This window comes from Gadus chalcogrammus, chromosome 14, assembly GCF_026213295.1.
Source record: "Gadus chalcogrammus isolate NIFS_2021 chromosome 14, NIFS_Gcha_1.0, whole genome shotgun sequence".
Lineage (NCBI taxonomy): Eukaryota > Metazoa > Chordata > Actinopteri > Gadiformes > Gadidae > Gadus > Gadus chalcogrammus.
The window spans coordinates 14,153,882-14,165,987 of NC_079425.1; the positions used below are offsets into that span (position 1 = coordinate 14,153,882).

A 12,106-nucleotide genomic window follows, 5' to 3' on the forward strand; every position below is an offset into this window, starting at 1 on the left:
CTTTACGCCTAGCAGCTATAAAAAGCTATAAAAACTACAAAATGACTCTATAAATGCAGGCTATGTGGAAAATGCGCCGACTTTGGCTCAGCCTGGCTCCGCCTCTTCCGCTACGTAGCTAAGATGGCTGCCGTTGAGTACGGGGAGTGTCCTTCGATCCAAACTTCACGATTAGCCCGTTTTGAGTACGGCATCCGGGTCCTTGAAGTATACTTCTTTTCGCCGGATCTGAATTGGAACGTACTACGTACTCAAATTTTGGCTAGTAAGTACGGACAGTACGGGTATTGGAACACGGCATTGGTGTTGAACGAGGAGTTACATTCAAGGAACCAGAGCTATTAAAAAAGGGGGGCAGTCACTGTTGCGCTCTATAGTTTTTCCCTCTTCTTTTATTTATTTCAATATAATTGTTATTAGTAGGCTATTATCATTATTATACTTCCCTCATCTCAACATTCAAGGGCAAACTAAAAATGCATTTCTCAAAATGTGTTTAACGCTCCTGTATGTAATAACAAATTGTATTTGTTATTAATACATGCCCTGCATGGTGTATCAGAGTTTAATCTGCCTATTTTTGTTGACTGTAAGGCAATCACAAACATGGCAATTAATATCTGAAACAATAAACAAAATGACACGACCACCGAGAACAGATGCATGATGGGTCCAATGTGCGCGCAACGTCAACATGATAAGACTTTCCTTTTGGGGAACAGATTTCGAAGAAACAAAGAAAAACGACAAGGACAAGGGCATGAGTGATGGAACAGAATTCTTTACATTTAAATTCAACGACTTTCTCCCATCGCACTACCCTTGGCTGCCTGAAGCGCTTTCCATCAGTGTGTGTGACCCGCATCTAAAAATATTATAGGCTAAAAAACATTATAGGAAGTTATTTGCAAACAGAGGGAGAGGACAGCCCCCTGCGACTGTCACCCAACCAGACAGATGCAGCGCTGGCCCCCGGCCGAGTGTGTGTGTGTGTGTGTGTGTGTGTGTGTGTGTGTGTGTGTGTGTGTGTGTGTGTGTGTGTGTGTGTGTGTGTGTGTGTGTGTGTGTGTGTGTGTGTGTGTGTGTGTGTGTGTGTGTGTGTGTGTGTGTGTGAGACAGAGACCAAACAGACAGACCAGGAGGGACAAAGACAGACAGACAGACAGGGACAAATAGGGACCAAGACAGACAAACAGACCGACAGAGGGGACTGTGTTACATATTAATAGCTCCCCCCAGTGGGCCGCTGTGGCTGGGGGCTGTGAGGGCACCACGGGGGGGGGGGGGGGGGGGGGGGGGTTCACGGAGGACCGCCACATCACAGATGAAAAGCCGGTGCCCGACAGGCGGGACGGGGACCACATGAGGTGTGGATGTATTTATTTAAAATAGTAAAGGGATTAGCACGGGGATCTTTTTAGTGTTCTGCGGGCGTACCTGACTGGGTTGCTGGTGAGAGACACACGCAGTGAGTCCAGACAGGCCAGCAGCCGTTCGTCCATCACCCCCGACTTCAACTCTCCCAGGAACTCCTGCGGTGAGATCTGGTGGCTGCTCCGCAAACTGCCCTGGAGGGGGAGAGAGGGGGGAGGGAGGCCGGGAGAGAGGGAGAGGGGAGGGTGAGACAGCCAGTTAAAACACAATCCCACACTGACATGAATAATACATACACAACTTATCAAGCAAAACATTTTCACGTTGAATACAACCTCATGCATTAAAAATCATCTGAAAACGTATGTTGTTAATAGGGAATAAACCATTTTGTCATGAATAAATATCAAATCCGTTTTGATAAAGTGTGTCAACTAAACACCAATTATAAAAAAAAAAAACTCAAATGAAACAACACAATATGAAAATCCACAGCAACACCACTACAGAGTCACTAAATTAATCCCACTTTCATCAAGCAAAAACTGGTGCTCTCATTCAAATCTCTTTCAATCAAAGTTCTGTAGCCAGATCATTTCTGGAAACATTATGGGCCCTATCTTGCATCCAGCGCAATTGACTTTCTACACTGACGCATGTGTCGTTCCTAGTTTGCAACTGGCGCAGAGCGTTCTTTTCCCTCCACCGCCAGGTGCCTGTAAATTAGGGAATGATCTTGCACCCCAAGGGGCGGTTCGGCGAAAGGAGGAGGCGTGTTCTGGCACAAACGTTCCCTGGTGCTATTTGGCAGTTTCAGGAAAACAAATCCACCACAAACCAGGAAATACCTGGTTTAAAGTCAGTGGCGCGTTGTTCAGATGCCATTTAAGGGCGCATGCATAATGTTGCTTGTGCACCTCGCGCATACACTTTGCTTCCCTCATCTACCTAGCCACACATTCTTGGTAAATTATTTAGGAAAGAACAGCTGATACAGCGGTAATAAGTTGTACTTTTAAATCAATGCATCAGCAAACACATATTTTCTAAACACACACCGTACAGCAAACACATATTTTCTTGACATAGACATCGTGTACAAGCCCATAACTTTTAGGATTGATGAGTATTTGATCGTGAGAAAACATTGGTTTACCACGAGTGAGAGTTTAAAAGAATGAATGAATGCGGGCGCACGTGTGTGTGTGTGTGTGTGTAAAATAATTCATGAATGCGGGCGCGCGTGTTTGCGTCCATCCGTTTAAACACACGCAACCTAAACACGTAACGCATAATACAGTCCATGGCAATGTATATTAACGGGGGGACACATGCATATTAGGAACACGAGTCGATAACGATAATGCATACAACACTGGTACGAAACAATGTTTGTTAATGTATTGCGTATATCATTAAATAGAACCACAGTTACCGCATATCATATGTGTGTTAAGTTTTCTTTGCAGAAATTTATTTGAGGTCTCAGTATTTCTGAAGTTGTGGAAGAAAACGCTATTCACTACATGTGAGGTCAACAGTGAGGTCGTCCTTCCTCACACATCGTTACTGGTTCCTTAAGATCAACTAGGAACTAAATAAGCTAAATTATACGACACGTCAACTGCACATTATAAAGATCACTGAATTTGTGAGGTTAGTGGGCACTGAAGCACAGATAGTAAAAATGCAAGCACCAGTTTACAGACCCAGGGCGTAGTCACCAATTGATGGAGTACCCGTGGCGGTGGGTAGTACCTTTCGCCAGTGCGATGAAGCCCAATAACCAGCCAATTTCCTCAGACTCCTCCTCTCTCCAGGAAGAAAGGGCGTCCCAACAGGTAAAATGGCTTAGAGTAAGCTTTTGGTCAGTAAATACCCAACAAAAACCTTGCATACGACCGTCTCACCTCCGGTGTGTTTTAGGATTTAAGCAGAGCGCCAAACCCCCTCCAGCCTGCCGGAGGGGAGTGAATAAGCAGCCAGGCCTGTGCTACCCTTCAGCCCGACAGCACGCCAAGTCCCTTAATTGGCTCCCAAACCGCTAAATGTTTGACACTGCCGGTGTATTGTAAATAACACGCGGTCTCGGCGGGGGAATGGGGCTCCCACACCCAGGGCAAAGCAAGCCAGAGATGGCTTTAAGCACGGCACTGAGGGGCGAGGAGCTGTGATCCAAGCTTTGATTTGATTAGCCATCCCATCACCGGGATACTGGACCACGCCGTGTTGGGCTAACAGATTAAATGGTTGTGAACTCAATGAGCCACCGTGACAAACATCACTCAATCTAAAGCAAGGGCAGCTTCTCTTCATGTTCCTCTAAAATACACCAGATATAAACAGATAAGTAGTAATAACAACATCATAATAATGATAATAATTCAAATGTCAGGCACACATCAATTATTGAGCAGACATTTAAAGGCATAGGTCAGTGCCACCACTCAAAAGGCCATCCAAGCCCCTGGTATCCATGGCGATCGGTCAACCACTCGGCTAATTGATCAACACACACGTTCTACATTAAAGACTTGTCTAATTATGATCGCATGGATACTTGCTATAGATTCACACAGTTCTATTAACCAGATAAATGTTGTTCTGGTAGTGGGAAAAGATAAACTAGGAGGAGTAGAGTGTGGTTGTGTGTTTATTGATTTCATGCTGGAATGGGTACTTCTTGTGTTTACAGACCCAGCAGTTGCATCGAAAGGCCATACCCACTGGACCAGTTTCATCAAAGGTTTCGGGAATCAAACCACATTACTGTTTGAGAGGATAAACAATCTGTTATAAGCAAAAAAAAAAAAAATCTCACAAAAGATATCCTGCGCACTCCACGCCCCAGATGTACACACTCTGAAAACAAGTTAAAGTTAGAAACAGACGAGGAGTCGGCAAGACACGATCTCAGTGGAGGCCGGGCTGGCGCTTTTATTTTGGCTTAACAAGGAGATGAGTGTTGAGACCGTGCGGTCCTCCAGAGAGGAGAGACATCGATCACCACAGAAACATGTCCCAGAACTATAGAATACATACACAGTTAGTGACGATAGCCAGCATCCAGGGGAACTACAATAGTTAGGAGGGAGGTCGGCATCCAGGAGAACTACAATAGTTAGGAGGGAGGTCGGCATTAAGGAGAACTATAATAGTTAGGAGAGAGGTCGGCATCAAGGAGAACTACAATAGTTAGGAGGGAGGTCTACATCCAGGAGAAAAACAGTAAAGACTGAGTTGGTGAGGATAGCCAGCATCCAGGAGAACTACAGTAAACACTGAGTTAGTTGGAATGGCCAGAATTCAGGAGAACTACAGTTAACACTGAGTAAATGGGGATATACAGCATCCAGGAGAACTACATTAAACACTGTGTTAGTGGGAAAGGCCAGAGACCAGGGGAACTACAGTGAACACTTGGTTAGTGAGGATGGAAGCCAGCACCCAGGCAAATTACAGTAAATACTGAGTTAGTGAGGATAGTCAGCATCCAGGCGAACTCTGAATTAGCAAGGGTAGAATACGATGATAGAGTGGCTGGTTTCTGCATCTCCAGAGAATAAAATGTTTGGCAATTTACTAGCACTTTCTGGTTGAAGGCTCCTCGTGGGTCACACTGGTTGGTATTCGGTGTGTAAACTTGAAATATGAAACTTCATTCGCTGGTCAATCTATACATGTGCATTCCCTGATTCTGAATGTAAATTGGGTGGAATTAGCCTAGTATGAAATGACCCCCACTCTGTATTGAAAACTGAGCCGAAAACCGATGAGCTGAGCATTGAATTCATGAATACGTTCATCAGTTTAGCTCTGTATTCCCTGAGGCTTTCACCAGCTGGGAGCAGAAGTTATGTAAACAGACAGATTGGGTTAAGAGGTACAGGTGTAAGTCCTGGAGGAGCTGGAATGCCAATCAACCATGGCTCATCTTGTGTTTCAAGCACCTAATAAGAGTATCAATCCAAGAAAAACATACAGGTTTAAGTAATGCATGTGGAAAGTGTGTGGAAGACACTTGGAATACACAAACTAATTAACTGAGGATGCGACCTGCAATTTGTCCTTTAAATCATTGCAAAAAATGCTTGAACATTTGATTAAATAAAAGATTTGGATTGACTGATTTGTATTCCCAGAGACTACAGATACTAAGCATTGCAGAAGTTACTGTGCCTACCAAAATGTATATTCTCATGTTCACTAGTCCGTATCAAGTCTGTGCAACATATCCTTAGACTAGGTAATGAACTACAATCATACTCATACCTTAGTGACTCCACTTACATTACCGTACATTTTATTGTATTAAATTATAAAACTCGTCCCATTGTGAGGCAATGGGACGAGGGACAATGGTGGCATCTTAACACGATCGATACACTATTAAATGGTGGTATGCAGAACTGTAGGAAGGCCCACTTTTCAGAGATATTGCAAATAAAATATAATGGATGCTATTTAGCGGCTAAGTAGGTAAACATACAGCAACTATCGCTATCAGCGATGCTCTCTATATGATAGATCTGTATGTGCAGTACAGCAGCATTAGTAGGAGTCCAGGGCTACAGATGATGGAGTGCCTCTAGATTTTCCTCCATTTTGTCCCAACGTGTCTCAGCACTTTTATGGAGACAAGATGCATCTCAAATAAAACAATGTATAAGGTGAATTATTGTGACGGTAGATCAGCCACGTCAGTCCATGTTTAATGTGCAGTAGTAGGCAATGAATTTATCTTAGATAAAAGGAAAGAAAGAAATTGGGAGAAAACTAATTTAGGAGCCTGAAAATCACCCTTTGGTTGCAGTCTTTACAAATGTAATATTATAATTTAAAAAGCCAATGAAATACCCTTTCAGTTACTAAAATAATGAAGGGAGGGGGGTGAAGTCTAGTGGTTAACTACCATCGAAAAAAGGTTGAGGGTTCCAACCCCAAGGTCTGCTATATTGCAGACTTCAGCAAAAGGACAAAACCCTTCGACCCCACCTGCTACTTAAGGACATGCAACTGAATTCATTGCAAGTGGCTTTGTTTCAAAGCATGCGATACATCTCTAACTGAAGAGGTAGTAATAGTTCAAGACTTAATAATGAAGCTTACCAACACGATGTCAAGCTAAAACAAAGCCACTATCTGTATAACGATCCAAAGCATAGCCAACGTAAGATCCAAAGACAAATGCAAATATTTGTTTGTTTCAGGATTTACACTGAACAGTATCTAAATCTTCCACGTCTTAAGTTTGTATACTAAACAGCCTTTATTTGGCCCTCAAAAACCACCTAGCAATATAAAGCATGGGGATCATTTCTAATTTATATTTGGGGTTTATATTGAATTCTATTTTCCATTGTAATATCTCCTTCATTATTTTTTTTGCGTTTTCGGAGCAAATGTTTATTTTTCATGGCACGAAAGCCATTTTTAATTGAACTGAGTTGAATTGCAGAGACTGAGCAGATGGAGATGGTAGCTGTGGATGATCCTAGGGGTGGAGGAGCCAGGACCCTGAGAGAAGATGTACACAGGAGATCTCAGGCTTCAATCGAGGCGAGCACGGAGCCAGAACACGTTCACAAGCCCTCTGGTTGGGCTACCGAGGAGGGTCTAGGAGAGGTCATGAGGCTCAATATCAGTAGTGGTCGTTTTTCTAGGTTAATTTCAGAATAATAAATAATAAATAAATGTATTTTTTTTTTCCTCACAATGTAAAAATCTGTTTAGTATGGTAAGCATATTTGCTGGTTTTCCTTCCAGTGATTAAAACTGTACTTGTTGTGAGATAAACTTGGCAAATTGAATATTTGCCATGTCAGGGGGGCTATACAAAGGTTAGCACAAGCATTTGTTCGCCGGAGATGCCAGACATAAACAGCTCTGACAGGAACATGGAAATCATTGGCTGTCTGCAGGACCAAATATGTTCAACCTTTTTGTTCCACTGCTGGGGTCTACACAGGGCAGAGACCTCTTCTGCAAAACATAGCCAACACTGCCACTAAGAGGACGGTGAAAGCGTAGCACGGCCAACCAGAGCATCTGAAACCACAGGCTTTCAAGCATTGCTGCTGTCACACAGGCACACTTTATACCTTAAAGCTAAGGCAGGAGAGAAGGAAAGAAGGGAAGATGGCCATATAAGGAGATTGCTCAGTGCAAGGAGAAGAGGAAGAAGTAGACATGGAAAAGTCCAGAAAACTGTTTTTCATCCAAAATATTGTTTTGGTTTTAAATATACATACATATTACATATTATATTCACAACTCTGTCTGCAGACAATTCTGATCTTGCCTTACTCCCTGGGATGAAACATTTAACAGTGCTCACATAGCACATTGCAACATATATCGCTATTTCCATATAGCACAAAACGATGGTACACGTTGGTTAAAGTTTGAATGCATGTACTTTCTTAAGGCTTTCTTGGCATAAATTAGACCCTAACCACGAGAAGGCTAGTGGATGGCTTTTTGGAAATTAAAACTTTTGCTACGATGAACGAACAAGCAGTAATATGGTGTGGATGAATTGGGCTGTGTTCTCCTGGGCAGTGGGAGCAGTTATGGGTGAATTGCTGGTAGCTCCTTCACTCAGAGGAGTGTAGAGGTGGAGGACCAGGAACAGGCCTTGACTATAATCAGGGACAGCAGCCATCATAGTCAGAAACTGTTTACTCTGCTACCGTCTGGCAAACGGTACCGGAGAATCCGCAACAAAACCACCAGGATCAGGGATAGCTTTTTCCACAAATCACAAGACATCTGAACCGGCACACCATGCTCCAATACAAATTACCTGCATTGATGAGGAGGGCTTGGAAAACGAAAACATATCTGGTAGCAATGACTGTGACTCACTGCCTGATTTTGTTGGGCATTTGACAAAGAAAGAACTTGGACTGAACTGAACACATTTACAAGAGGGGAGTGGAAAATGAATTGTGCTGAAGGGGAACCTGTTTGGACATAATATCCGCCTCTCCTTCTATATTTCAGGGTTTATTTTTGCAACCCGTTTGCAATCGCTAGGAAGGACGCCGGCGATTGTTTTCAGTGATTTGAACACTTCAAATTTACTATTCACAGCGACGGCCGTCTGGCCGCTCTGCCGCTACCGAACGCCACTCAATTCTTAAACAATAGCCATTTTATTGCTATTGGACATGGGATTGCCAAGCTGCCCAATATTACGGTGCCACCACTGGTGATTTAGGCCTATGAGAAGTCAATTGAACCACATAAACACTGTTATTTAACCACAACCAATAAATGAGTAGAAGAGAATGATGACAGAAACGTGTAGCATACTGTTAGCCATATGCGATGGCAACACAAAATATTCTAGTGTGTCCAAAGCTGATTGATTAATTCATAAAATCAAGAGATCCAACTGCATTTTCAACAAAGCTTCAAATTTAGAAGTTATTAACCTTCAATTAAATTCTTTAGGGAAAGTTTGATGAATGTCAAACACGGAAAATCACCAACCTATTTTCTGGCATAAGCCATTTGACATCTCCTTGCTTCCACTGTGTTACCATGAAGCTGCAAGCACATTCCATGTCGGCGTCATACAGGATTTTTTTACAAGCGATTCACACTCTATGGAAAATAGACTATAGAATGTGAAGAAAGAACCTTTTTCTTCATTCAGACTTACTTGCACTTCGTATATTCAAAAGGAGCAGAAACCTGTTCTGTTGAAGTTCTGGAAATTTCCCAAAGGGGATAAAAAGATGACATTCTCCTCTGTCAAACCTCACTAGCACCTAAGCTTATGCAGCTCTCGACACCTAAAGCGGTGCAGTCAGCGCAGGAGCCCTTGGTGAGGCAAGGCCATGGGGAGATGGGAGGGTTGGAAGCTAAGTGAGTAAATGGAAACGGAGCGTCTGAGCTCCTCAGCTGGGAGTCCGTGTGGAGAGGCTGGAAGGGCCTGGCACAGTGGGCCCTGTGAGCTGCTGTACCGGCTCCGTTACTTTGTCTGACCCCTCCCTGCCCAACACCCTGCCAACAACCACCGAAGGCCCAGCGCTTCACATCAAACAACATCAGCCTCATTACCCAAGCCTCCCGCCAACCAGAACAGGCAGGGAAGATGAAGCCTTGCATACCGACAGCACCCACATACACACAGGTCATCCTTGAAGCATGGAAACCTGCCGCCCTCTTCCTCTTCCCCTCTGACATGACACTCGATTAATCCACGATTAGAACCCAATACATTCAGTTCCTAATCAGCAATGGGCCATTCATCGCAAAGATCGTGATTTTTTTAAGATACAATTTACCTTGAGATTATGTATTGTAATTTGGTAAAGGTTTTTATTACACAAGAAATTTTAATACATGTACATATTGTGATTCTTGTCACATTTGACATTTTTTAAAAGGAAACAAAAAATGTAATGCATCATCAATAAAATATTTAAAAAGGTCCCATGGCATGAAAATCTCACTTTATGAGGTTTTCTAACATTAATAGTTCCCCTAGCCTCCCTATGGTCCCCCAGTGGCTAAAACTTGCATTTGGTGTAAAAAGAGCACAAGATATCAAGCTCGCCTTTGAAAAAATGGAAGCTCAAGCGTGCTGATTTGGAATGTGGCGCCATATGTCGTCATAAGGGGCCAAGCTACCTCCCCTTTCTCTGCCTTGCCTGCCCAGAGAATTTGGCCCGTGCGAGCGCCACATGTGTGCGTGTGCGTGTGCGTGTGTGTGCTTGTGATAACACACACTGTAACGCAAGTGTTGTAAACTTCTTAGTTATTTGGATAACCGTTCTGCTGTTGGTGTTATTGCACACGTCGGTTCTCACGTCTCTGGTATTTCCACAACGATACTGTAGTGGGGGTTATCTCAGCCATGGTTTAGAAGGAATTGGTGGAAAGGATATGGATATCTATTTATTATATGATATTATTGAGATATAGAGCTCCAGGTCTCCCGCCGAGCACCCAGAGTGTCCTAGAATATTTACAGAACACGGCCAAAGGCTGTGTGCGCCTCGCCATTGCGATACATGCACTGTAAACAGAGTGCCTGTCAGCAAGCTGCTCAGGGCCACACCCCCACCCTCCGCCTTGACCCGCCTCTCTCCTCCTCATTGGCATTAAAGCTACAGACGACAAAACGGCGCGTTTGGGGAAAGTTCAATGTGCGACTTGCTCGTAGTGGCTGTAATTCTGCACCACGGCTGAAATTCGGGAACGTCTTCAAATGTGTTTGGGGCCCACTAATACCTATATTAAAGCATCCATAGAGTAGCATGCCATGAGACCTTTAAAAAAAGAAACTCCATCTTAAGGGACATTCCCAAACATGCATAACTCTTTCCATCTGAAGAGACTTTGGCAAACTTAAGTGGAACTCTATCGGAAGAGAAACTCTTAGGGGCTCTAGAGGTTACATATTACCCTGAAATCTTTTTTCCCAAACAGTAAAAGCTGTACCCTACAGCTCTCCACTTCACTGCACTACCCAAGCACTAATTTTTAGCAAGTAGTCGGAGAAGAGAGGAAACGCCCCTGTGGCTAATGAGACGAGCTGCTAACGAGGACGCGAGCGCTGTACTGGAAAAGCCAACAAGCTCCCCCTCTCTCATAATCCTCAGGTCACCATGTATAGGAGCTTTTGCTTCCCTCTGATGAGCACGCTGCTGCCCGCATACGACTCACAAGCCCTGGCTCGTTTGACCTCATCTTTTATCCCGCAATCCTGCTGGAAAAGTGCAGTCCCCCCCCCCCCCCCCCCCCCAACTTTGCAGGGATTGCTCTGTAAATTAAATTGAGAAAATATAACTAATGCATATGCATGCTATTTGAAATTCGGTAGCTGGGACATTTTCTCCAGCCGCACAGTCAAAGTTTGGCGACATGGCACTGTGTAATCTGACTCGAGAAATACGATCAGATCACGCAACCTCCCTCCGTGAGATCCTGTCCTTAGCGGAGAAAGTGGCAATCACCACCGATGCTTGGAAAGCGTTGATTACGGAGTGATACGTGAACATTCACTTTTTTACTGACTGGGTTGTGCAGAGTGCGATCCTGCAGACCCGCTCAATACCAGAGAGGCACACTGCGGAAAACATGAATTTTTGTTTCCAAAAATGTATTTAAAAAACAAAAATATCTGTTTGCGTGTGTATGTAAAATTTTATGTTTTTTATATCTTAAACAAAAAGGCGCGCACCATCAATATCCGAATTAAAGAAAGTTAGTCGGCTTACGGCGACACATTTTGCCCGTTGTAAATTTACATGACAGTAAAAAGTGCAAACACCGCGAACACCACCACCGTCCTATGATACTTTCTACATTTGAGTGCAAAACACCCAAGTATTACAGATGCGTTATTTATGCATTATGCATTATTTATATGAAACTGTGAAGGGTTTTATGATAAACCGCGTTGATATCTATCCAAAATGTATCATTACCGTGTCAAATTAAACCATCATAAAAAATCGTGATAATAATTTCTCTGTGGTAAATCAACATCAACCAAAGTTAGCAACTGCTTCCCGGACACAGGCACGGAGGGAAAGCATGCAACGCAAGTTTGTTCAATGAAAAACATGACCAAAGGCAGTGACAGCGCCCCAGAGATTTCCCAGCCATGGAAAAGGCCCTCTTATCTGTAGTGTGAACCAAGTGCAGATACCTCAAGGTTGTGGTGGTGGAATATGGCACGTGGTGCCATATTCAATGTTTATGTCATTCCAAA

General features: G+C 43.5%; 1 protein-coding gene across 4 annotated transcripts in view; it reads right to left on the bottom strand.

Annotated features, from left to right (window-relative positions):
* The window catches only part of LOC130403479 (protein diaphanous homolog 3-like), a 227,925-nt gene that overhangs the window by 199,104 nt on the left and 16,715 nt on the right, over window positions 1-12,106 (bottom strand). For all 4 annotated transcript variants that reach the window (XM_056607854.1, XM_056607853.1, XM_056607855.1 and 1 more), the window contains one exon: window positions 1,438-1,568. In XM_056607854.1, the coding sequence (XP_056463829.1) occupies window positions 1,438-1,568 (131 nt within the window). The remainder of the gene's footprint in view (window positions 1-1,437; window positions 1,569-12,106) is intronic.